This window comes from Talpa occidentalis, unplaced genomic scaffold, assembly GCF_014898055.3.
Source record: "Talpa occidentalis isolate TD23 unplaced genomic scaffold, MPIMG_talOcc4v2.1 talOcc4.4, whole genome shotgun sequence".
Taxonomy (NCBI): domain Eukaryota; kingdom Metazoa; phylum Chordata; class Mammalia; order Eulipotyphla; family Talpidae; genus Talpa; species Talpa occidentalis.
This window is the reverse complement of record NW_023604295.1, coordinates 122,087,332-122,114,471: the sequence shown is the minus strand read 5'-3', so window position 1 is coordinate 122,114,471 and position 27,140 is coordinate 122,087,332. Positions and strand designations below refer to the sequence as shown.

At 37.2% G+C, this 27,140-nt stretch overlaps 1 protein-coding gene across 4 annotated transcripts in view; it reads right to left on the bottom strand.

Annotated features, from left to right (window-relative positions):
- VEPH1 (ventricular zone expressed PH domain containing 1) overlaps nucleotides 1–27,140 on the bottom strand; it is a 176,495-nt gene that overhangs the window by 27,059 nt on the left and 122,296 nt on the right. For all 4 annotated transcript variants that reach the window (XM_037526225.1, XM_037526224.1, XM_037526226.1 and 1 more), the window contains 2 exons: nucleotides 17,951–18,090; nucleotides 15,425–15,559 (listed from right to left, as the gene is read on the bottom strand). In XM_037526225.1, the coding sequence (XP_037382122.1) occupies nucleotides 15,425–15,559; nucleotides 17,951–18,090 (275 nt within the window). The remainder of the gene's footprint in view (nucleotides 1–15,424; nucleotides 15,560–17,950; nucleotides 18,091–27,140) is intronic.

Sequence of the window (27,140 nt, the reverse complement as noted above, 5' to 3'; positions counted from 1 at the left end):
TACCTGATCACAAAGTGTGTGTGCAAGTTGCAAAAAGTTCATTGGAAAGGCTTTATTTTTCTTCCATTGACAATAGATACCGTGATAACCACATTCCTCAGCCTTGGAGGTTATTTGTTGGGGGTGAGGTCCTTCCTTTGTTTAAGAAACACTGATGCCAGTCACCTGTAAATGCATACTTATTTTTTTGTCCTATTTTTCCTCCTTTACACCTGATACCACTTTTATTCATAGACTATATCTCCTGCCTCGCTTTTACATATGTTCTACTTGTGTGGATTTGATATATGTCTTGGAACAGATCTGCATTGTTGAGAAAGATGTGTTTATTTTTAATTATATGTAAATTACCTGATTTGTATATATGTATAATGTTTGGTGTAATTATCATTTTCACAAATGATGCTGTTGCATAGATAGCATTCTCTTTCCTCCTTGTTTCACTCAAGACTTCTACCAATGTCACAGAGTAGTTAGCTTCTCACCTCTACTGCTGCAGTTACTTCAGAGTGAGCACCACAACCAACCTCACCATCTAGCCAAGCCTCCCAGTCAGCTTGTCCCCACTTCTGCACCTACAGAACTACACATGAAATCCTCATACATGTCCCCCATGGATGTTCTGGGATAATCACTTTGGTGGGGAGTTGCTGGACTATAGGGGATATGTAAAAGCATAGAGAAAGTATTTTCATGGTTTTGTACAGTTTCAGCTTTCTGAGCAAATTTTATTGAAATTGGGTCCTAGACTAAACGAACAAGCTTTAAAATTAATTTATGACTGCTTAGAAAATGAGAGACCATTCTGAGAGATTTTTCTTCTCAGAAGTATATGTTTACATCTCTCTCTCTCTTTTTTTTTTTTTAAAGATTTATTGATTGATTTATACATACATACATACAAGCACTGGGTATAGTCAGAAGCACAGGAGGGTGAGAGAATTCACCAGAGCTAGAGCGGGGAGCAGAGCAGGCAGAAGGACCGAAGTACACTGCTGAGGGGAGCAGCGGGTGGCAGGAGAGGTCTGCGCTCCATGTGGGACCCTCCTCCGGTGGCCGGGGAGCAGCCGGGGATTGAACCAGCACTGCAGAGGCTGCGGGCAGCTTTGCAACCCAGCGCTCAACCGCTGAGCCACCGGGGAGGCCCTCTCTCTTTCTCTTTTTAAAGATTTATCTATGCACCCAAGAACTGCGGTGTAGGCCAAAGGAGTGTGGAGTAAGAAGATTCACCAGAGACAGAGTGGGGAGCAGAACAGGCAGATCTACTGAAATACACTACTGAGGGGAGGCGTGGGCGAGACAGGAGAGGTCTGCTGCGCCATGTGGGTAGCTCCCTGGATGGCCAGAGAATGAACTCATGCTGTAGTGGCTGCGGATAGCTTCATAGTGCTATGTCTTAACCCTGCACCACCAGGGAGACCCTGCATTTACTTATTAAGGTAGGGCTGAGACCAGTGTTTGGAGACATCCCTGAGCTGTCAAGCTAGAGACAGTCTTATTTTTCCCTGGAGAGATTTGTTTATATCCCAAAGAGTAGTAGTAAGAACTCAGAATCCTCCCAAGAACAAAAGATTTTTTTCTCTTTCTTGCAGAAGATAAGTAGGGGAGGCGGTTCATTATCTTATGCAAATACCTAATTCAGATGTTCTGGTTTGCTCACCTACAGTGCAGACCCTAATGTGTACAGGATATTTGATTCTCATCATGCTGCCCAGGGTTAACCACTGAGGCAAAGGAGAAATGGGGTTGGAGGGGAAGGTTATTTGTTATGAATCATAATAATCTGCTCTGCTCTGGAAACCTTGCTTGCATGCAACATTAAATATTTAACACTATGCATATCCTTAAATTTACTAGGTTATGATAAATTGCTGTCCAATTTGCATCCCCACCACACAGCATGAAGAATTCCTTTTCCACATCAAAATGGGGATGGCATTCTTTGGCTCTGAAGTTTCTGGAACAATTGCCATTCAACTACCCTTTCTCACATGTGAAATATGGCCATGCTTTTGGTGACCACACACATATTAGATTGCATCAGGGCTTGCAACAGTCTCCAATGACTTCTTAACACACTACTACTTAAACCATGGGAAAAATCCACATCTCTCTAGAAAGCTTTGCATTTTCCTCCATATTTACTGCTTTTTTTTTTTTGTCATAAGAAGCATACCAGGTTCTGGGAATAAGGTCATTCTTTGTAGATACATTAATTTTAAAACACTAGTGAACACATCAACATTTGGCCAGAGTCTAGTTTTATTTTAAGAAGTATTATTTTGTTCATGTGTTTACTACATGGAGCAGTTAGAAAGGGGTGAAACTTTTTCATGGTTGCTTCCCATGATCTGGAAACTTCAAATGTTTCCTTTAGCCATTCAGTAGACAGAGCAGAGAGCTAGGCATTGGTGAAGCAGCAGTAATCGGGGAGGAGGTGACCAGAAAAATGGTTCCAGTCAACTATGCTCTATTTACACAAAGAAACATTTTGTAGATGCCAAACTATGAATGAGCTAGCTCTACGTATGTGGACAGATATATTTTAAAGACATAACATTAAACACAGAAATCATATAGCAAAATATATGAGAAATATGACATCACCTATGTAAAAATTTTTAAGCAATAGCACAAATGCATCCATGGAAATAATATGCACCAACCTTTGGAGTATTTATAACAGGTTCTTTACGTAGAGGGAAATATTTGAAGTAAATATGGAAGAAATGTAAATATATCGTTTATCCTGTGGTGGGATGGGTATCATCTCTCTGCACTGTTCTGATTTTATGTGCTACTTCTTAACTTAATAAAAAATGAAAGTGAGGGAGAGGTCAATGAAACAGAGACCGGCAGGGGTTGGCATCTGTGGGGAAGAAAGTTTCTGCGTGTGTGTGCAGACTTCCTTGGTGCCCTCACATCCCTCACTGAGGATGACTTTTAGTTGTCCTGTATGAAGCTGACCTTGGAGAATCTCTTTTCCTGATTTTTTTTTAACTTATTTTTGTGTGGAGCGCTCTATATTAAGGCTTCTTCTAACTAGCTCTTCAAACTTCGAGACAGAGAGAAGCATGAAATGCAAAAGGTCTAAAATAGGTCCTACTGTTTTGTTTTCTAAAACCCAACCAAACCAACCTAAAGCACGCTGACGGCAAGTCCTATCACAGGAAAGTGCTACAGAATGAGTTAAATGACAGAAGTGACACCTAAAAATAAGATTTTTTTTTTCCTGAAAAGTGATATGCTATAATGAATGCAGGTTTTGGAACTAGAGTATCTGTGTTTGAGCCCTGCCATTGTCATTGACTAGAAGTTCTTGGGAAATATCTTAATTTCTCAGTGCTTTCAAAGCACTCCTCCTTGATCTGTAGGCTGACTGTGATCCCAAAGCTGTCTCCTTCAGAGAGCTATTGCCAGAAATAAATTCATGGGTAATTACACTACTTTGTGAACTATAGAGAAATAATACAAAGTAGTGATAATGATGGTGATTTGAACAAAGCAAGAGAGGAAGCTCCTTTTTATGCACATAAAATACAGTGCCTTTGTGTCTTTTACTGGATAAATATATGTAAATCTCTTGAAATGAATGACTTATTTAAGAAACATTGATGGTAGGCGCCTGAGAAACATATTCTATTTTCTAAAAGCAAGTAACATACTTAATGTCTGTTTTTGTTTGTTGCCAAACCTAGGAACATTGGTTGTAATGAGATGCAAACATAGAAGGATGTAATGAAATGTGAACATTTGAAAGGGGAATAATGACATGTGCATGCTTGATGGGGCCATAATGTGATGTACAAATAGAAATGCACATGGAAATGGGCATGGGTAATGTAATGAGATGCATAAATGGATGGGTGTAATGATAAAGGCATTTAGGGGGATGTAATGTGATTTATAAATAGAAACATTAAGTGGGGAGGTGGAAAGGGCAGGTTGTGATAAGAAGCAGAGAGGAAGGATGCAGCGAATGGAGGAGCTAATAATATGTGCATGATGAGGCTGTAATGAGATAAAACTGCAACGGCATATGAGGCTCACAGATGGAGGGAGGTAATGAGCTGTGCAGAAAGGAGGGAATAATGATGAGCATAAAAGGAAGGATTTAATACTATGAACAGAGAAATGGGTGTAAGAAGACCTGAGGCCTCAAAGAAGCAGCAGAAAATGAGGGATAGTGTGAGGAGATGGGGAATGGCAAGGTGGGCAAACAGAGTGCTTTAATGAGATGTTGAAATTAAAGGGTGCAGTGAGGTGTGCCTATTTGGGGGATAATTAGACACACAGAATTACAATGAGGCACTGGGTCCTCATCAGAGAGATCACAGCATCGAGCTTTTATGAAGGAACTAGAAATGGAAAGAATTCAGAAAAGCCATGTAGATATTTAAATTATTACAAATGTAGAAAGAGAAAATTAAACAGGTTTATTTGACCACAGTCTTGAAGTTCATGAAGAAACAGTTTGATAGGTGCCACTTATGGGGGGCTTACTCTGGTCCTCTCTATCAGTAATGAGATGACAACCAAACATGTCTTCTCAAGTCTCCTTCCTGGCACCCCTCTGAGGGATGTGGATTTGTCTCTAGTTTCTAAATGAAGATCAACTTCAGTGAGATCAACCAGATTCCCAGATTATGTTCTAGTGGAGTTGGAACTCAAACCAGTCAGCTGGGTTTTGAGGGCTTTTGCCTTCCTTTTGTAGTTTCTGTGGAGAAGTCTGAGGCCTCAAACTTAATGGGATCGCTTGTTAGTTACTCTCACAGGCCCACCCCATCAAGGACCATTCACAATACCTCCAGGACTCAGGAATTTGCATTTGAGACTCCTGCTTGCTCTTGGGTCTAGGAAGTACTCAGGGAAGCTAGCCCTAGATGGGGTTTGTGTTAATAATCCCATCAGCTCTGACGAAGACCTTGAAGAAAGGGGCTTACAGGCAGCAGGTAAAATTTGGGTTGCATACAAATGTTGGCGAGGATGTGGAGAAAAAGGAACTCTTGTGCACTGTTGGTGGGAGTGCAAACTGGTCCAACCATTATGGAGAGCTGTGTGGAGATTTCTGGACCTACTAAACATAGAGCTTCCATATGATCCAGCAATTCCACTCCTAGGTATTTACCCAAAGGACACAGAAACATCAATTCCAAAGAGCACCTGCACTCCTATGTTTATAGCAGCACTGTTTACAATAGCTAAGCTTTGGAAACAACCCAAATGCCCAAAAATAGATGACTGGATCAAGAAGATGTGGTACATATATACCATGGAATATTACTCAGCATTCAAAAAAGATAAACACATGCAATTTGCAGCAACATGGATGGCACTGGAAGGGATCATGCTCAGCGAAATAAGCCAAAAAGAAAAAGAAAAATACCGGATGGTCTCACTCATAGCAGGAATCTAGAAAACTTAAATAAGGGACCAGGAAAATGAATATAAGAAAGTGAAAATCAAAATCAACAAAAAACTATGAACCAGAGACACTTTTTGGGGGGTGGGGGGCGGGAGGGGAAGGATTGGGGTCAGAATGGGGCGTTTGCAATTGTATGGGGGAATATAAAAATAAAATTTAATATTTAAAAAAAAAAAATTTGGGTTGCATACAAGGGGTTGTAGAAAGAATTACCAGATCATGGATGACTCATGCAGTGATTCTGTGGACTGTGTTTGGCAAAGATCTTTATAAAAGGACCCCTTCCCCTCAAATTGTTTCTCAATGGGAGCCCAAAGTGATACTGAAAATTGTATAAAAGCATGTAAATGTTTTGAAAATAATTAGACACTAGGAAATATTTGTTTTTGGAAATAAAATAAAAAGATTACTAGTTCTTCTGTAAGCCTCTATTAAGGAGAACAGGGCATTTGTTCTTAGAGTAAAGGGTTTGCCCACTTGTCACTGGCTTGGTGACCATGAGTTGCTCGTTCTGCTCTGTTTGTCCTTGCTCTGCTCCTGTACATCATTTTCTTAAGACAAAACCAGAAATCTAGGTGCAACCTGGATGGAGGTAGGAATGAGACATAGGTTAAGTCATACACTCATCACCTCAGAAAAAGCACACCCTCTGGTGCCATGACAGATCCGGTCAAGAATAGACTTGGAAGAAACAGGAATGTGAACACAGTTCCTGGAACAACCTGGCTATTTCTCTGAAATCCCACAGACACTTTAGACTTTTCTCTTTAATAGTTCCCCATTTAAGTTCCCACTTCTCCCTATTTGGAGGAGATGGCTTTTGAAACAACAGATCACCACTTCCTCAGGTTACTGGTGCCTGATTAAATCTGATTTCCTCCCACTATCTCTTGTCTGTCAAGTTTTGGCTTTCTAGTGTCTAGAAACAGGACCCAGACACAGGTAACAAATCTACAGGCAACTTTCAGGGTTCTAAAAATAAAAGTGAATAGGGTAACTTATGATTGTTCTTCTTGATATATTTAGTATTGAGATATTTAAATTGCTATGATTTTTTTTTTTTTTAGATTACAAAAAGCCAGAGTTTATATTTTGAAACGAGTGTTTTGCTTGGATGGCTGCTCACAGTATAGTTCCACAGTGCCTGCTCAAAATGTTTTCAGAAGTTTCTCTTGGAATTGTTTTTAGTGTATTCTCACGAGTCACATAAGAAATAGACACTAGTGAAAGTTAGCTTTTAACCTGGAAAGCTATCATTCAGTTTGAGCAGTCCAGTCTTGTATAATGGACCTGGGCCTGGATACACTTTGGCTTTTGTGAAAATAAAGCTCATTCTCAAAATATGAAGCCTTTGCCACGCCTTTTGCATGGAGGGCTCTTGCAGAGAAAGCTCAATAAAATCTTATCAGTTACCGTTTATTGAGCTCTTACTATCTGCCAAGCACTTTCCCCAGGATTTTACATGTATTAGCTCTTCGAAGTCTCATAATCTTCCCTGTGAAGTGGTACTAGTATTTTCTGCACTTCACAGATCAAAAAGGTGAGGCATAGAGGACTTAAACAAAACCCAAATAAAAGAACTAGCAAATGATGGGGCCAGCATTCAAACCCAGATCCTGCGCTTCTAACCACACTCCCCCTTGACTAGAAAAGAGTTGCTGTTTAGTTTCATAGTTGAGTGTCCAGCATCTGCAGGCTTTCACACAATATCCATGACAGCATTGAGGGCAAAGAAAAAATTTACTCATGTGCTGACTATTTAAGAAAAGAACCTAAACCACTATTGGGTTAGAACAGACATTTCAGGGGGACGACATACCTTCATTCCCCCAGGAATAGAGTTATTTTGTTAACTATTTTCTAAAGGTTTTTTTCTTTTTTTAATTTCCTTGCTGATGCAGAACATCTGGCCGACTGTGAAGGAATGTTCACTGCAGTAGTAAAATGGACATGCTTCATTATCAGACAGTCTGGCTTGTGAAGCCAGAAGGATATACAATGCATGTGATAACCAGGATTTAGACTTAACTGAGAAAATATTTCTATGCCAATTTTAATTTCTTTAAAGAAACTTAAGCACAACATAAATACTGTAAATGGTAAATGTGGCTGGTCGTTAGGGAGATATTAATAGTAGGTGCTAATTAGCTTAGTGTAAGTGTAATGATTTTCTAATTTTTGAAATGATGAATGGAGCTGTCTACTAGGTTCGGTGTGTACAAAATCACATGCAGTCACTAATAGAATGGGCCTTGTGTACAGAATTGTTAACATGAGGGCCTCTAGAAGTTGTTATAGCGGATAGTTGTTAGGGAAAAGAAATAAGCAGTGATAGTGTTTAGGGAGGCTGAGTTGAGAATCTGGCTGGACTTCTAAACCTAGTAGTCCTAAGGCATTAGTGAAAGTCTTGCTTGTAAAAGTTTCCAGAATTCATGTCAGTTCTCAAGACTTTTTTTCTTGGAGCCTCTCCTCTGACGTGAATCACATCAGTCCCAGGTAAATAATTACATGGCCATGATGAAGGGGTGGAGTCCACAGATACTATACACTCTGTGATAAAATTCATTTGTGCTTCAGCTAAAACATTGCAAGGCTGGTGCAGGAAATGTGGTGTGAACACAGCCATGGTTACAGATGTTGCTGACACTTTACCTTGGCCAGCCGCCCTGGAGAAGTGGGATGACCTTGGCCCTGGTTCCCAAGGGGAATAATAGAGCATGTGTGGGGCTGGGGAGAAGCAAAAGAGAAACTTGGCATAAAGTCATCATATTCTTCATCCAGAAAATAATCTTTTTTATTTTTTTAACTGTGCTTTATGATCTTTCTGTTTCTATCAGGTTTCCGATGTATAGTCTCTTCTTCGGCCCTTTAAATTTTTCCCTAGACTCTGTCTTTCCCCTCTATCTCTCAAATGAAAACCATTCATTGTTTCATTACCACAATCTAAGACAAATCTCAAGCCTAACAGACTCCATTATAGCACCTGAACAGCTGATCACTGCTGAGAAAACCCTATTTACATTTACTTTTAACTCATTGTCTCAGATCCCAAAAGGAAGCCCCCCCCACTGCCTGACAGTCCTTCTATATTCTCTGGGCAATTCACGGTTCCTTTCTCTGATATTGTTATCTCAGACCTACATTCCCTTTTCTCCCCCACTTGACTTTCAGTTGATGGTCTCTTATTTCACTGAAAAAGTTGCAAAGTCATGAAAAAGAACTCACTCATCTTTCCACCATCAAATTCCCAAATTGATCTGGGTCTGTATACAATCATTTTTTCTCATCTGCTTATCATTCCCACCTTCTTGTGACATCATCCCAACAACTTACAAACACGCTCTGAGTTTTTTATTTTAAATTACCTCCATGGGTGGAGGAAGTCTCATTACCAACTCATTCAGCATTAAATTTTTTTAAAAATATACTAAAATTTAATAGCCCATAAAAGCTGTAATTTAATCTGACAGTAAAACACAAGAAGTAATATTAGAGCTGGTGTAGTATATTATATATTTTAGCTTTGAAAGCCGTAGAAACCAGTTATCCCAGTTTTTTCCTACAAAAGGCCCATTTTTTCCAAAGCATTATGCACAAATAATTTTAATTAGAATATCACACCATTAAACTTATAAGAACAGTTCTCTACATGTGCTGTGACTCCTTCCTCGTTACTCCTTCTCATCCCACCACCTATTCCTGTCCCAGCCTTAAAACTCCATCAGAGCAGCTCTTTCTAAATGGCTCAATTGCTTGGATGCTGTTATGTGCATCTGTTCCTTGACTGGGTTTCTGAGCTTCACCAGTTCCCTTCTCTCTCATTCTCGGTCACTGTCTTGAACTCTGTGACCCCCATATTCCTGTTTCTTTTGCCTCTCAGCTCTTGTCTGTGCTCAATCCTGAGCTGGGCCTCTACTGTTTTATCCTCTTTCCTGATTGCTTTCATTCCCACATGACTTTCACCATCTTCATGCTACCCACGCCCCCACTTATATTTGACGTAAACTTCTCCATATTGGCCTACTAGACAATTGCAGACACTTAAAATTTAAGATGTCCCAGAGTCTTCGTCCATCTCTGCCTTCTCCCGCTTGCCTCTCCAAATAGCTATTTTTTTTTTTCCAGCTTTACACCTCAGTGACAAGAAACTCAGCATCAACCTGGATTCCTCATTATTTTTCACTCATGCCCATCATCAGTTTGTTATGCCACTTTTCTCTCCAAAATTTACACTGAACGTGTCATCATTTCTATCCCTGAAGTACTCTCCCTGATTAAGCTGTTTTCTTGTTGGCTGGATGACTTTCGTGATGTCCCTGATGCAAGTACTAGCCCTTTCTGGTTGGCCTTCACTTAGCTAAGTGAGTGATCTTTTGAAAACAGGCTGGGTGACCTCTTTTGCTCAATACTCTTTGGTGACTTTCCACAGACCTCACCAAGGTGTATAAGTTAGGGAAGAATTTCCTAGGCAAACCCTTTAGTCTCCACTGACTTCTGCTCATGGGGCTCCACCCTGATCCTCTGACTTCTTCCAACACTGGGAGAGGGCCTGAGTTCTTGGGTGGCCCTGACCATCCATCCACAGTGATTAGGAAGAAAAAATTGTTAGAATTTTCACTTTATTTTTCATCTCATCCTCTGAAATTCCTACTTCTGAATGTTTTATAATGAAATTAATAAACAATAATACATGTATGTAATTTCTAAGTAAGTAAATATAAACACTGAGGGTGATTGCTCAAAATCACTTTGTGATGGGATGTGCAATTTCAATTGGGTGGAGAATGCCAAATTTTGCTTTCTTTTCTTCTGTTTCTTTTGTTTGTTTTTCTTTTTTGGTCTTAAGGCCTTTGTGTAAATTTTTTCTCTGTGCCAGGAAAACCCATCTGACAGCAGCTGAGAGAAGCCTTCCCTGACCACTCAACAAATGTTCCCATCCCTCATCACTTTCTTCAGGCACTTTATTCTTACATAGTAGCTACTGTGTTTGTTTACTTGTGTATTGCCCATCACCACTGGGGCAGGATATGATGGCTTATTTCTGGTTTCTGTGCAGTATTTGGCAAAGAGCAAACATTCAAAAAACCATTTTAACTGAATGAATGAACTTGGACTCATGTTTACCATGACTTCATGGTGATTTTTTTCTGTCTCCTCCATGTTGTCATTCATGTCATGTGCCTTACATGGAACCATTTCCTTCTCTCTTAAAAAACCCAGACTGTATTTCACTGTCCAACATCCTCCCTAGTTCATCTCTGGCATTTGTGTCTGCATCCACATCCTATATCCCATTTACTCTCCCAAATCCCTTGCCTCCCCTTTCCTGTCATGATTTGTAGTCCTGATGTAGTTCATCCCTTAATCACTGGATTTTCCCCTTGACCCCAGTTTCTTTGAATAGAATCTTATTTACTCCTTTTGTCTCTTTACTTCACTCTTGCTTCTTAAATGTTACCTATCAGAATTTCCCGGTTCTGAACTCACAACTTAAAAGCCTAAACTCCCCACCCCCACCCCTATACTAGGTTCTGAAATCCCAAACTCAATTCCTATCTACTCCATTCTCACCTAACTTGCTCTGAAAGGGTGGTTTAATGCAGCTTACTCTCACACACACAAGGATTCCTTGAGGCTGCTTTCCCTGGAGCTGATCTATAACACTGTCACTTACATCACACATGTAGACTTCAATTTCTCCTAAGAATTTGAATAGTTACACCTTGCCTATAATAAGCCCAATTCTTATTTACTTACTTATGCATTCATTTAGCCAGGCACCATATTAACACCACAACCCAAAACACTACATTCAAGCCTTTGGGGGCATCAGAAGGTTTCCCTTTGCTCTGCCCAGAATGGGTGGTGCTTCAGTTTTATTGATGCTTTGACACTACCGCCAATTACCCTGGGAGATTTCAAGTGTGTTTGTAGCATTGTGGATTGAAAACAAACCTCCAAATGTTAGCCAGATTGGGCACATCTTATTTCAGCAATAAACTCAATTTTCTTCTTTCCATAATGGCCATAGTTTTGAGACTATTTCTATGGCATATGGAGTTTCTCCATGCTTTGGAAACTGGGACATGTGTGTTAATAAATGACAATTTTCTCTCAAATTCCAGTCCTTTAGCAATGCCCTAGTCAATTTTGTCAACTGCCTTGTCCTCTGCTAACCAGAGATGGTCCCCTTGAAGGGTTGGGCACACGTGCCCTGGGATAGGATTATTATTAGTATTTCTTGTCAATCCATGGAGGCCACGATCCTCAGTCTTATATGAATTTTCTGTCTACCTTACTAAAGTCTTTATTTTGTCATAAAAATCATTTTAAGACAGATTCTTTGTATTTTAGTGAACAGTTCATTTACCTTTACATAAACTATTGATACATAACTAAAATAGGTACTTTTGTAATATTTCCTTGATTACAAAAGAAACACACACTTAGAGAAGAGAAAATTTAGAAAATGCTAATCCCATCAACCAGAGCTAACCAGTGCTAACATGTTGGTATATTTCCTGTTAGTTATTTTAATGGGCAATCCTACAAATAATCCTCACATTACATAAATAATTTTGTATCCTGAAATGTGGTATTTGACATAAATAAATATTGTTTTGTGTCATTGAACTGTTCTTATAAATATGATTTTTCATGGTTTCTTAATATTCTTCCATCTATCTAGTGCTTTCATCCTCCCATCTTTAGACATTTAGGCTACTTACATATATCAGTCCACAATACTTTTTGGGTGTATTTTAAATTTTGTACACATTTCAGATGATTTCTTTAGGACAGACTCCTAGTAGTTTAGAATCATCTTGGCCTGCATTGGAAAATTGTTGAAATGAAAAATGTTGAAATAATTTATACACTAACTGGAAATGTGAGTGTCTAAATTCCATTGCTTTAGCCAGCACTGATTACTGTCTTTAAAAAAATGAATTAAAAAGAGTATTGTTATTTTTTGATAATTTTAACCATCTTTGACTACTGAGTCGAAATACTTCTTTAAGACTGAATCACCTTAGAGATATTTGCTCATGTCCTTGGTCATTAAATTTTGCATGAACATGCTTAGAATAGAGAAGAACCAGGGATACTGGTGACAGTCCTGATGTCACCTTGGTATGTGCTTCTGCTAGAGTTCTGCCACTGACTTGCTATGTGACTATCAACAGTTCCTTTGCTTCCAGCCTTAACATCTGGAAATGACAGGATTCATTTATTTATTCAATTGCTTCTCATTATTTATGGAGACTTTGCCATATGCCAGGTACTGTGTGACCATGGAAATACAATGGTAAACATAATGCAATCCTTACCCCCAAGGACTTTGCAATTCAATAGATATCTTTCTGTTGATTTTCAATTTTAAAATTCTATTAAAAAACAATTGCAATAACAAACTCATCAGAACATTATATTTAGACACTCAAGCATTACCCTCAGAACTCAGGAATTTCTTCCTTCTTCTTGGATCCTAATTCACATGACTCCATGTTAATTCCATTAGAGCAGCAGATACATACCCCATCAGTTTGAAATCAGCAGTGTATGTGTACACTAGAACATATGGTGAAAATAAAGCAGACTTTGGGCCATTCTCACAGCTCTTTTGAATTTGGTGGGCAGAACATTTCATAAAATGTAGAAGAAAATCCATTTGATTGAGAAAAATCCAGGCGGATCACTTTGCTTCATAATATACATTCCAGATATCAAATTTTTTCTATTGCTTAGGAATAAACCAAATTATAAAACTTCAAGACTTTGAAAACATTTTAGTCTTCATTTAATTTTTTCCTAGAGGACTATTTATTGGTAGAAAATAGAAGAAATATGAATAAATGTACTTGTTAGCATACACAAAAATGCTTTGCCAAGTTTTAAAAAAATCTCTTAGGAGTTGAAGCAGCCTGCCAAGTTTTAATTTAGTAGTTGCCTCTAGTTAAAATGAAGTTCACAATGAAAAATTTATATGAATTTGAGACATTGTCTTTTTTTTCTTTACATCACTTTTTTTTTTTAAACTAAGAAAATATTTAAGTTGGTTTACATCACTGTACTTGTTTTAGGGGTTATAGGTTCATATCTCTACAAATGTATGTTTTCACATCAAGCCCATTACCAATACCCCAATAATCTTCCACCATGCTCCTACCCTACCACCCTCCCCTTGTGGTTATTGAGGGATAATCATCTTTAAACATGATGCAACAGTTCAAATTTGAGTGAAATATGCAAAGAATTCCATTCTACTTATATGGATGCAATTGTGGTATTTCCTTTATTCTTAACACAGCACTTTCAATTCTTAATCCAATGCCAAAAAATAATATTGCAAGAGTTGGACGCATCTTCAGTGTCTTACAGACATTCTAAATAAACTTGTGATTAGTCACACCATTTCCCATCCTTTCACAACCATTTAGCATTCAAGCTTTGAGATAATATCACATTACAGCAGTTTTTGGTTAATGTACTGCTTGTGTGTACAGTGAATTCTCTTAATATTGGTGGGCTTTTGGGACCATGACTATTTACCCCCAGAACCTCTGGTTTGCTCAGTAAGGATCTAATGCTAATTACTGGGTTTCTTGAGGCTAAAATAAGAATAACCTGAATCTTTGAGTATGGGAAGGGCTTAGAGATGCTGGTAGTATTTACTAAGGAGAGCTCCATAACAATTCTCTATTCTCATTGTATTTATTCTCCCTGAATGATTCATTCTACTTCCATCACATCAAGTGCTAACTAAGTCTCCCAATCATATCTCTAGTTGTGCTCTTCTTTGAGGTCCAAACTGGCATTTAATCACCATCACCACTGGGGTATCCACTCAAACAATTCAGATTCAATATACATAAACCAGAATGCTTTATCCTTTTCTGCCACATCAGTTTCTCTTGTGGTTCCTCTTTTTTTATTTTATATTTTTCATTTATCTGTTTTTGATCTTTATTTTATTTTCTATATTTTTTACATCATTTTTCATTTTTGCACAATGTATGCATTTTCATCTTGGTTATATTCCCCATACAATTCAGATTCCTCAACCTGCTAAAGATGGAGCTTCCATATGATCCAGCAATTCCACTCCTAGGTATTTACCCAAAGGACACAGAATCATTAATTCAAAAGGGCACCTGCACCCCTATGTGGTTCCTCTTTTACAGAATGAAGCTATCACTCACTCAGTCATATAATGCACCTGGACCATGTTTGATTTGTCCATTTTCCTTATCAGGCAACAAGTCTGTTGATTCTATCACTTTAACACCTCTCCTTCTTATAACTTCTAATCAGACCTTCAGGTCACAATCCCAGCTTACTAAGTAAGGGTCTATAAGACCTGAAACTGACATTGATGGTCATGTTTGCACACACCTAATAGCAGCTCAGAGTCACATGCAAATGTAAACTCCTGATATGACTCCCCAACAGCCCTTGTGATCAACAGTCTTCCATGTCTCCTAGGGCCTTCTTCTCATGTGTCCCTCAGATAAGACCCATGTGGAACTCACTAAATTTCCTTTCTTTTTGGTTTGAATTGACTATCTGGCCTTAGCCTGAGAACCTCAAGAATCTGGAGACCTAAATAAAGATCCATTGTCCCATGCCCCACCTCTCTGCTTACACCCTTCTGTGACCTCCACGTGTGGCCCCTCGGGGTTTCCAGGTGCTCCCTCAGGACACAAGAGTACTAGGCTTCTCTATTTCAATTTCCCTGTGGTCCATTGTTGAACCAGCTCACTTTCCAACACCTTGTGCTCCACTGAACAAATGTTTCATTTAACAAAGTCATAAGCTGGCCTACTGGTAGTGCCCTGCCATAAATTGACTCTAGCACCACTTGAAAATCATTACTCAATACAGGCTTTTTGATTATGATAAAAGAGGGTCAGAGAAATAGGGGGGAAATTGAACTGAAAAAAAGGCAGACTTTTAAAATAATCTTGAACCTTGAACATTTCTAAGGAAAAAAGCATTTACCTTCTGTCGTGGAAATGTAGACTCCATCATGGCTGCTTCAAAGCTGTGAGCACCCTCTGCCTGCGTCTTCTCCCACAGAGATCGGAGAAACTGCACAGAGTGGCTCTGTATGGACAGGGGCTCAGGAAACAGACTCTAAAAGGTATTAAAGAAAACAGCATTGTCTCTAGTTTCAATGATACTTTTTGACAACAGACACTATTTAGAACCTTGATGTTATTCATATCTAAATAAAACCACACATAAATTCCCTTGAAAATCAAACATAGCACAATTCAGACTTTCCATTTTTTAACAGAAAATTTAAATTATTGCATAGGATTTTCAGGGCAGTCGATATTGATACTATAAATACACCAAGCTTTAACACAGTGCTTACCTCCATAATTTCCCAACCATGTTACTTCATTGGAAAATGATTGATATAAAAATTCATATTTATTTTTTCAAAGATTTAATAATCAAGGTATGAAATTAAAGCTGGAATATAAATATCATTTATATTTATACGGAATAGATCATGAAGAATAGAAGTTAAATAACTCAAGAGTTCATTATGCAATTAATCAAATATGAACAGTATGAATCATAGTGGGGGAAACAAAGCCATTTCTAATCTTAAATGCATTATGAATATTCTTAGAGCTTTAAGATATTCTTAAGTTCTAAACTATAAGAGTGTTAATGAAAAGAAACCATGTTTTTATATTTCACTCAAGTCAATGTAAATAAAAATGTTAAAGAACAATATAATTATGTATTTTTACTAATCAATTATGTATTTATTATTATTTCCATGTTGTGATATCAGACTATAAATGTGAGAAGCTTTTAAATTTAAGGAAACAATTTTATAAAAATATATAGAACAGCAAAAAAGGTATAAAATTTGATTTATATTCATATAACACCATACATATTATCCTTTATGTATGATGTACAATAAAACAATGCCATTGGTTTAGAAGATCCTTTTTTCTATGTCAGTGGCTACCCAAATATTTTTAATGAGACAGTCTAGGTGGTCTATGTGTATAAAGCTTAATTATTGAATGCAAATTTATTTTTTTCCAGAAAAATCTCATGATTATGATAAAGATGAACTACACTGTATACTAAGGGGGGGGAGGTAAGGGTTTTATACCTCAAGCAAATGCTCCATAGATTAAAATAGGTTAAGAGCTAGTAGCAAATAGATCAATTATGCCACCCACAATGTGGATTATTAATTATTATCAAAAACAAACACAACACTTTTTTTTTCCATTTAAAGCAGTGCAGGACCTGATTTAATTAACCATCAATCCAAAGAAGAAGCATAGACAGAAATATAAATTAAAGAATGGCATGAATATGTTAAATTAACGAGAAAGAGTCTGACACAACATTTAAGGCTAGTATTGGGTTTGACATTATCAAGTCAGAATTCACCCACACTACACAATATCAAGTGTGTGAAAAAGAAAAGGAAATATTTAGTAAACAGCATAAAGAAATATTTTTTGGTGACTTTACTTAAAGAGAAAGTAAATCATTGTCAATAAAATAAGACAAGGGGAAAAATTCAAATCAAATTTTCTTGGTTTGTTTTCAGAAAACCAACAACTATTTAAGAATAAACCAACCACATATGAAACCAAATACAAAACCACTGATGAAAACTACTTGAAAAATAGGAAAAGGAAATTAATTTTTTTGTTGTTGTTTGTTTACAGGACAATATAGGAAAAGATGGCTTTCCTCAGGCACTTGTAAGCTGTCTCCATTTTTAAGTACTATATTTCAACTTTATGATTATGATATATTTAATATTAAAGTTCATTTTTTCTTATGTCTACCTTTATATTATAAAGAAATATAACTATCTTATTGATGACATTATAGGGGATATTATAGAAATACTTTATCAATAGAAGTAAATAAACTATATTATCACTTGACCTAACATCTGTATGAGTGATGGTTAAGATTCCTTTTATAACATCTTATAATCCGTATTCAAATTTTATGTAAAAGTTTAATACTTTCAAGATAAGCATTAACATCTTTGCACTAAATTCTTTATTGTTGAATTGAAAGCTCCTCTTTAAATAATTTTTACCTATGTATAATTATTCTGTTGGAAAGGTTGTATTCCAGTATTTTAATGTGAAAAAGGATATGTTGACACTAAAATTAATTGGACATTGGAATATCTTGGAAAAATAAAGGCTGATTCTACATGAAGAAAATTATTCTCCCAAATAAGCTGTATTTTTTTATTGTTGTTGAACAAAAGGTATTTTCCCTTTCATTCTTTTTTAAAGCTAGCAATATTCAAGATTTTAATAGTTTTGATCTTCTGATTACTAAGGGATTTTCATTGGGAAACTATCCTAAAACATAGAAAATTAAATTTAACAGTATTAATGAAATGTGTATGTATTACTGTTATCTATATATTAATACTAGTCAAAGAATTGACAATTCAGTAAAAATGAATTGATAATTCATTAATGGACCATGATGAACATGAATTATACACACCTGCTGAAATAGAAACATGATATGGATCCAAGACTGAGGTTCTTGGCTGATGAGAATGAAACTGGATTTGCTGTAGAGGCAGTAATGACCCTTCAGGGAGCAGGTGAAGAACAACTTTGCTACACAACTTCTAACAGAATCTAGAAACCAATGCACATTGCAGTATACATTAGATCTTCCTAAAGTTACACTTTATATTTCAACACACAAACACTTTCAGAAATACACATTGTTCATTTTTCAGTCTATCAATTACTCTAAATACAGTTTGGCATGGATTAATCTCATGGAATATAGATTTAAATGTAGATACTTTAAACAAGTTGTAGTCTATCTAATTCATTTTAATTAACAGTACATGGGGGACCTTCAAGTGACTCATATGGATTGAAGAAATTTCTTCCCAATAAAAAGGGAGATGCCTTGTCATTTCCATCCAACTGGGCACCTGAAATGATAACCTGGGAGAAGTCAAGCAGATGGAGGAAACCCAAGCATTTCCTGGGTGATGGGCAGAGTGTCATGCACTAGGCATTGGTCTCTTAGTTGTGCAGAGGCCATGGAAAAGGTCTCCAGAACAACTATGACCAGAGGTGTGGCTTCCTGTGCACTGGCCTGGTATGCTTAGAAAGGGTTATTTCATTTGAAAAGGCTCAGCAGGAATGTGGATAAGATTGTTCCTTAGGAACTAGAGAGCAGGGGCAAGGTGGTGGTGTGACATAGAGTAGAGATGGTGGGGAGCCATATGTGGCAGCCATGTAGTTTAAATACCTTACTGGATGGGTGCTACTATTTCTGTTTTAAAAGATGAAGAAACAGCTTATAGGAGGTCAGCTGATTGAGCCACTGTGACTGCATTCCTCACCACTAAGACCTTGGCACGTGGCACACAATAGATGCACTGTAGAGAGTGTCTGGACAGATGAATGATGCTCAGGGATCTGGAAAAAATTACTCAAGTCTGCCCATTCTGTGGTAGAGTGAGGACTTGACCTCTGCTGATGCCACGTTGGGGTGATTTAGGCTCTACAATACAGGGGATTTTTAAATCTATGCAGTAACACTGATATTTCATGAGGTAGTTATTTCAGGAATAATTTGACATTTTAAATGTAGTTGATGGGGACTCGAATGTGGTGGCAGGGTCAGACCTCACCTAAGAGAGGACCCTGGGATCTACAGGCTCAGGTATGCAGGAATACAGGCTTTCCAGGAAGATTTGGAATAGTCAGGGAGAGTGAACAAGGACAGATTAGAGAAGTCTTTGGAAACAAAACAATATATCCACAGGGAAATTTAGAAATATATAATTATTTTCTGTGACTCTGCTCTGTTGGGATGAAAGAGTGTTTGTGAAGCTAGTTAGTTTTTGAGAATTAAAACAGTTTGCGGTTGAAAATTCAATATCTTGCATAAAATCAGAAGTGTTTTCTGCATTCTGTGGGTAAATGAATCACAGGATGTCAAGAGTGCTTGAAGCATCTATGGAAAAGACCAGAGTTCTGCATCGACAAAAACTTCAGAGAATAGAGTGGGGCACAGAAAGTGGTTTAAAATTGCCCAACCAGAAATTGTTCAATAGCAGTAATTAAGAATACTTTTTGGCACTGATGACCTGGAAAATTGAATTTAAACCAATCTACAGTAGAGAAATAGGGTAGCAAATATTCCATAAGAGCCATAGACAAAAGCAATATTTGAAATAAATGGGGGTGTAACCTGTACATGGAAATGACAATGCTTTGGTTTAACAGAAAATTTCAAAAGGAAATAAATTCTTTTTTCAAGAAACAAAGCAGTAACTTGAGGGCCTCTCTGGTGGCACAAGGGGTTAAGACGCAGCACTATGAAGCTATTACCAGCCACCGCAGCACAAGTTTGATCCCCAGTCAGGAAGATACCCACATGGCTCGGCAGACCTCTCCTGTCTCATCTGCTGCTCCCCTCAACAGTGTATTTCAGTAGTTCTGCCTGTTCTGTTCCCCGCTGTGTCTCTCGTGACTCCTCTCATCCTCCAAGCTGGGGTACACTGGCCTGTACCCCAGTTCTGTATTCGTAAATAAATAAATCTTTTTAAAAAAAGAGTGCAGAAACTGGATAGTTTTCAACTTCAGGTTTCTGCATGAAAAACACATTTTTGGTCTTTTTTTCCCTTCCTCTAAATACTTATAGCTTGCTCATGTTTTCTTTTGAAAATAAACATTGATTATTGGTTGAATATTGAATATAGAATATTCAGTGAACATTGAATCAATATTGAATATTGATTATTCATTCACTGGGTGAATGATTATTCACTCAGAGCTTACCAGCTTTCTATCCACAAACCACAGGGCCCCCAGATCCCATAAACTGGGCCAAGTTGTAGAAAAAAGGGATCTTTAACTTAGAAGTATGTACACTGACTATACAAATAAATAAGTACTGTGATACCACTTTTCTGTAATGCACAATGTAAGCCTGATCTCTATCAGTATTTTTCCTCCCTCCCTCCCTCTATTTCATAAAAGCATTCTTGGCTTGGAAAGTTTTCCCCACAACACTAACATTTAGTTGTTAATTTTTCTCTGTAATTCGCTCCCTCCTGTATATTCTATAGTGCGAAGGGTAGACACATAATAAATGTGGCTGAGTGAAGAATGGCAGACACTGTGCAGAGAAGATGATGGCTGTAATGTGTGCTTAAGAAGCTGGCAACCAAATGGGAGAAACAGCTACCAACAACAGTTGTAAGTTTTAAATTCACAAGATAACAGAGGGACACATATTATGACTGCAGGAGACAAGCATTTCAGTGTGGGGAACAATCTGAAAAAAAAAAAAAAAAAAAAAAAAAAAAATCCCACAGGCAGGAACAATGCAGGTAATGTTGAAGGCAGAAAGTTTAGTGTATCAAAGTCACTATGCCACTTTTTACTTACATAACGGATGCCCAAAGGTTATTTATTTTTCTAGAATAAATGCTGAAGAGCGGAGGTCACGCTTTGCTAAATTTAGAATGCCTTCCATATCCCATCAGGTCTGATTGTTTTTTCTTTACTTTTGTTAGGTGGTGGCTTATTTTTCTAGAAATCAAAGGATTTGCTTTGGTTTTTATAAAGACTGCTGTAACATGAACACAAATAATTCTATAATATAATATATTGTAAGTTGAAACACCCCAAACATAAACATTATACAGAAGTATGGATTTCAGGGTGTGACACAAAATACCAGACCATGTGGTCTTCTTTTGGAATCAAAATCTTTAAGAATAATTTTGGAATTCTTTTTCCCTCTGACAGCTTTCTCCTGCAGTTCACATGTCTTTTTTCCTGCACTGTATTTACTGTACCTGATCAGAATATTGTCAACAATTTCAAATAAACTTTTACTTTAGAAGACTTTTATATTTATAGAAAACTCCCAAATATAGTAAAGGGAGTTCCCATATATCACACAACTAGTTTCTGCTATTATTAACATATTAAGTTAATAATATAACTTAATAAGTTAGTGCACATTTGTTATGAATAAAGAAGCAAAATCAATTCACTATTATGAAGCCCATGGTTTGTTCTGATGTCCTTCATTTTTACTCAGTGTCCTTTTTCTGTCCCAGGATCCCATTCAGGATACTACACGCCTTATATCGACTGCATGCCTGGGTGCCATACACAGTAATGATTTCCCAGACTTTCCTTGCTTGGGATAACTTTTACAGCTCTGAAGAGTACTTTGGTTAAGTACTTTGAAGAATATCCCTCAGTTGGGACTTGTCTATTTTCCTCATGAAAACACTGAAACGTCAAGTTTTGGGGGCAGAAGACTCCAGAGGGAACAGTGTCCTTTTCATCATATCAAAACGACCTTGTTCTACTGGCTGAGGCAGTGTGTACTGGGTCTCTCCATTGCAAAGCTACTCTTTTTTCCTCCTTCTATACCATTCTCTTTGAAAGGAAGCCACTTTGCGTAGCCCACACTTGAGGAGGGTGGGGTTATTTCTGTACCTTCTCAAGGGTAAAATAGTTACATAAATGATGTGGCATTCTGCCAAAGAGATGTCTTTTCCTTTCCCAGTTATTTCATTCCAATTACTTAGTCAATCATTATTATGTCTGTATATATACCTGGATATTTACTTTTATAATTCACCATTACTTTATCTATTTTGTTGTTCTAATTGTTCCAACTTTGGTCATTGTAGATCTTTGAGTTGGCTTCTGCATTCATTCAATATGCCCCCATCAGTGTGTGTGAGTGTGTGTTTATGTGCATGTGTGTGAGCATTTCCTTACTTTCTGATGGTAAAATTTGGCCCGACTCATCTTGTAGGTCTCCTGGTCCTATCTTACAATAGGGTGTTTCTCTAAGGAGTCTGGCTTTCTTTTATTGGAAAATGGTAATTAGAAACCAAAATCTGGGTGCTGCACATGCTTGCTGCTCTTGGGTGTCATTGCTATTGTTCCTCTCGGCTTACAGACTAAGAAATTATGTGGGTACACAAACCCATATGCACACTTATCTATAAGTATTTCTATATGTAATCATCTGCATCTACATTAAACTGAACAGGAGTTCACACCAATGACTTCATTTCTAATCCATCACCATGCCTCCCCTTGTTTATCTGAAACCTCCCATGTCAACAATGAGAAGCCTGGCTCTCCCTCTGTTAGTCATTTTATCTCTGCTCACTCTAGAAGGCAGAGAGTAAAATCCTCTCTTCCTTATATCCTGCCCCTGCCAGCACTTGTACCCTGCCTCTCTCCTCTCTTCCCCCTCATATATCTTTGTATGTATAGCACTTAACATAGTTTCTGGAATAGAGAAGCTTCCCTCAAAACCTAACAAGAATAATATTTTTACTTTCTTTCTGGTTCTTTCTGGAAAAACAAAGATTAAAACAAGACCAATAATCTCATCAAAATAATGAGAAATTATAAGTGACAATATAATACTAATTTCCATGTTGAAATTTTATCTCACTTTTAATTATACAGTCCACATTGTTGATTTAGTATGAAAAAGAGAACTATTTGTTAATGTAAACATTCTTCTTTAGTTTAACCACTTGCATTTTAGCTGTATCCCAGATGCCAGAAATCTTGTTATACTATGAACTTGGTAAAGAAGTCATTTTTCATGGTTGTAAAATGCTAGAAAAGCATTAGAAATCTAGAAAGTATACAAATTAACATTTTAGAAAACATTTAAATATTAGAAATAGTGCTAAGTGTCATCATGAGGTTTCAGAAGGAGTTATAATTTTATTACATTTAAAAGGTTTAGTAGAAGTTTAAAATCAAGTGACACATAATCAAACAGTATTCAGATTTGAGTGTGTATGTGTGTGAATTGTTTAAAATATTAGAATAAGTTGATGTATGTGGTTGCTAATATCAGAGTTTACTTTTGTATCAATCATTTTATTTGATGTTTTATATAATTATTACTTGATGTTCATACATTTCTATCATCTTTATTTTGATTTGAGGTTAAAGCATAAGAGAATTAAGTGATTTATTTCATGAAGTAAGATGTAAAACCAGGCCTTGACTCAAGCTCATTAAAATGTGAGTCCCAAGTTTTGTTCACAAAATTATACTACCTCCGTCAAAGTCATGTTGTCTGAGACTAAAACCTGCCTCCCAGGTGAGCTGTCTATAACTTCTCCAGGGACAGGGTTGCAATACAACATAAATTACCAACTCTTTAACAAGAAACTATAGAAGTTGTTGAGTCTTAGAAACATAACCAAAGTCATCTATTTCTATGCAATTACCATATAGTTAACATAATTCTCTAACCTACAGATAGAATTAATCTTTTCACAAACCTAAAGAGCTGTGGCAAATCTAAAAAGAGAAGATCTTTATAGGCCTTCATGAATGGGAATAGCTGGTCTTTTTCATCCTCGAATGTAGTAGAAGGAAGTAGGAAAATGTTTTGAACTCAGAGGGAATCATCACAGCAATTAGGCTTAGAGGTGGAGAAAGCTGTGGAATCAGCGATGGAGAGAACTGTTGTGCTTAAAGTCCTGATATACCCTGTGATAGGTGGTCTCTAGTTTTTTAAAATATCTGTATTAGACCTGAGAAACACAACACTCTACTTGGGAGATTAGACTCATAATTAATCTCCCAGGGTGGTCATTTCTATATGATCTATGCCATTATATACTTTTTTTTTTGCCCCTATTATTATTTTTTTAAATATCTTTTATTTTAAAGATTTATTTATTTGTTTATACAAGCACAGGGTACAGTCAGAGCGCGGGAGGGTGAGAGAATTCACCAGAGCCAGAGCGGGCAGCAGAGCAGGCAAAAGGACCCAAGTACACTGCTGAGGGGAGCAGCGGGTGGCAGGAGAGGTCTGCGCGCCATGCGGGACCCTCCTCCGGTGGCCGGGGAGCAGCTGGGGATCAAACCGGCGCTGCAGAGGCTGCAGGCAGCTTCTCAACCCAGTGCTCAACCGCTGCACCACCGGGGAGGCCCTTCATTATATATTTTTTATTTGGGGTAAGTACCTTTTAAGAATGAAAATATAATGTGACCTTGATTTTTTTTTAATAGCTAGTAGAAATATCAAAGAGTTGACTTTACTTTTTGGAAAAAAGAATAAGTTAACTCTTGTTTTGAATTCTTTACCAAACTTACACTGAAATTTCTCTTCCAGCTAAATAAGAGTCAAATAAATGTAGCTGGCTTGTTTCCCAGATTTTACAATCGAGTCAGTTTTCTCCATATCCAAACTATATTTCTAGAATGATTTATTAAAAACTGAAGAGACTATCTTTGCTGAAATTGCTAAGTTGAAAGCATTTGTGTATTGAAAATAACTTACACACAAGCAACACATTTAAAGAAGGCATTTTGTGAGACTTAGCAGGATAGGAGATGATCTTTACTTTGTACCTAAGTGTGACTATAACAAATTACATTTAACCCTTGTCTAGTAGGTATTAATTATCTTCATTTCATAAAGGAATCTTAAGATGAAACTTTCTGCAAGTAATTGAGCTAGAATTTGAACCCAGGTTCTAGAGCCCATCTCTTTCCAATATATTATGGAAAGACACAGATAAAATAGAGATACTAGAAGTGCCTCAAGAGGTCTGTTTCAATGGAAAGATCATTAATCCAGGAGTCAGACAACCAAGATCTTATGAGCAAGGTCTTGTTACCTTTTATCTCTGTCTCTTACTTCTTACCTATGAAACAGGGGTGGACCAAAAGTTGATGAAGAATGTGCTTTTCTGTTTTATATTTTTCTGTTTATATTTTTGTTATCTTTCTTAGGTTGAAACTCCATGAAGGTAAGGAGTAGTTAATTGTAGAAAAATATGTATCAAATGAGATTTATCATTTAAATCATGTTTAGATGTATAGTTTAGTGGCATTAAGTACATTCATACTGTTGTACAACCATCGCCACTGTCTTTCCACCAAAACTTACCCATCTTCGTAATTGAATTGCTGTAGTCACTAAATTATAACTCTCCATTTCTCTGTTTCCCAGCCCCTGGCAACCATTCTAATTTCTGTCTCTATAGATTTGACTATTTTAGATTTCTCATATAATATGGACTCATACAACATTTATCTATTTGTGTTTGACTGATTTCACAATGTCTTCAAGATTCATTTATGTTTTGGGATTATCAGAATTTTATTCTTCAAGGCTGAACAATTTTCCACTGTTTAGACAGACCACATTTTCATTATCCATTCATCTGTTGATAGGAATTTGGGTCGTCTCCAACTTTTGGCTATTGTGAATAATGCTGCTGTAAACATGGGGGACGAATATCTCTTTTAGACCAGATTTTAATTCTTTTGAGTAATGGATTTGCCAGATCATATGGAAATTCTAAGATTAAATGCTTCAGAAACTGCTATACTAGAATATGCTTTTTGGCTCTGAAATTCTGATTTCAATAAAGGGTTATAGAGGTCCATAAAGAAATGTGTCTTTGGTCACCCAGAGCAGGGTTGTTTCCAGAACTTGATCTCAAAAGAACAAGAACACAGAAGAGACAGCAATAGGGTCTGCTAGACATTTCCTCCTTCTTGATATTGGCTAGACAGGAACCACAAAGTCATTCCTTCCATCTCCCATGGAATTCTCCTTTGATGTATTTCTCATACATGGAATTCAAAATACTGACAAAGAGTGAATAAATAAGACTGTCATTTAACTGTATAAATATCCTAAATTGAACAGAAAAAAGGCAGGAGGAAGTGAAACTGGTAATTTGTCTGATGAGAGCTTTTCCAAAGCAAGTCAAATGAGGCATTTTTTTTTAGAGTCGACCATAAATTATAACTCTGGGCTTATTACTTTAAAATACTTTTGCTTTTGCCTGAAAAAAGTGGAATAGCATATCACAAGTCAGCATGGATCACTTATCAAACTTTAATTCCATATGATTTCTAAAATATATTTTTATCTTAGACTAAACTCTACTACTTATCACTCCCAAATTAAAGTTTAGAAGTTTTGAACAGCATAACAATTATTTCATGACTTTGATGTAGGAAACAGAAAGGAAACTCCAAGGTAAAAAATTTATATTCTCAAGAGCAAAGGTGAATTTCTGAAATGTTTGAAATTATAGCACACAATTCTTTAAGAGATACTGCTTTGATCATCTTAGTGTTTCCAGGACTTGGGTCTGTGCTAGCTGCCGAGAAATGTGAGTTGCTGGACAGATGTGTGCTTAAGGAAAAAGTACAAAATTTCTCACTGGATGAAGAATCAAGGGCAGGAAAGTGATGGAAAGAGATACTCTCTTGCTTTCACTCAGTTATATTTAGGACATTATTGGTTGAGAAATACAACCACTTGTATTGCCAGTGGATGACTGAGTGCTGGCCATGACACATGCACAGGGACCACATTCCCAGAAGTTGTGCTATGCTTGTTTTCCCACTCATGGCAAAAATTTCAGCCAGTTGTCAAATAAGCACAACAGATGGAGGGGAGGATTTTATTTTTTTATTTTTAATTAATTAAAATTTTTTTTACATCACTGTTCATTTTTAAACAATATTTGCTTCCCCCCCACCCCCTCAGGTGTAGTCCCCATAGAGTTTCCCTCACCAATGCACCTGTGCACCATCACCTCAGTCCCCTGTGCTCCTCCCTCCCTCCCTCTGATCCCTCTCCCGCCTCCTCCCCTGCAGTATATCTGTTATAATTGTCTGTT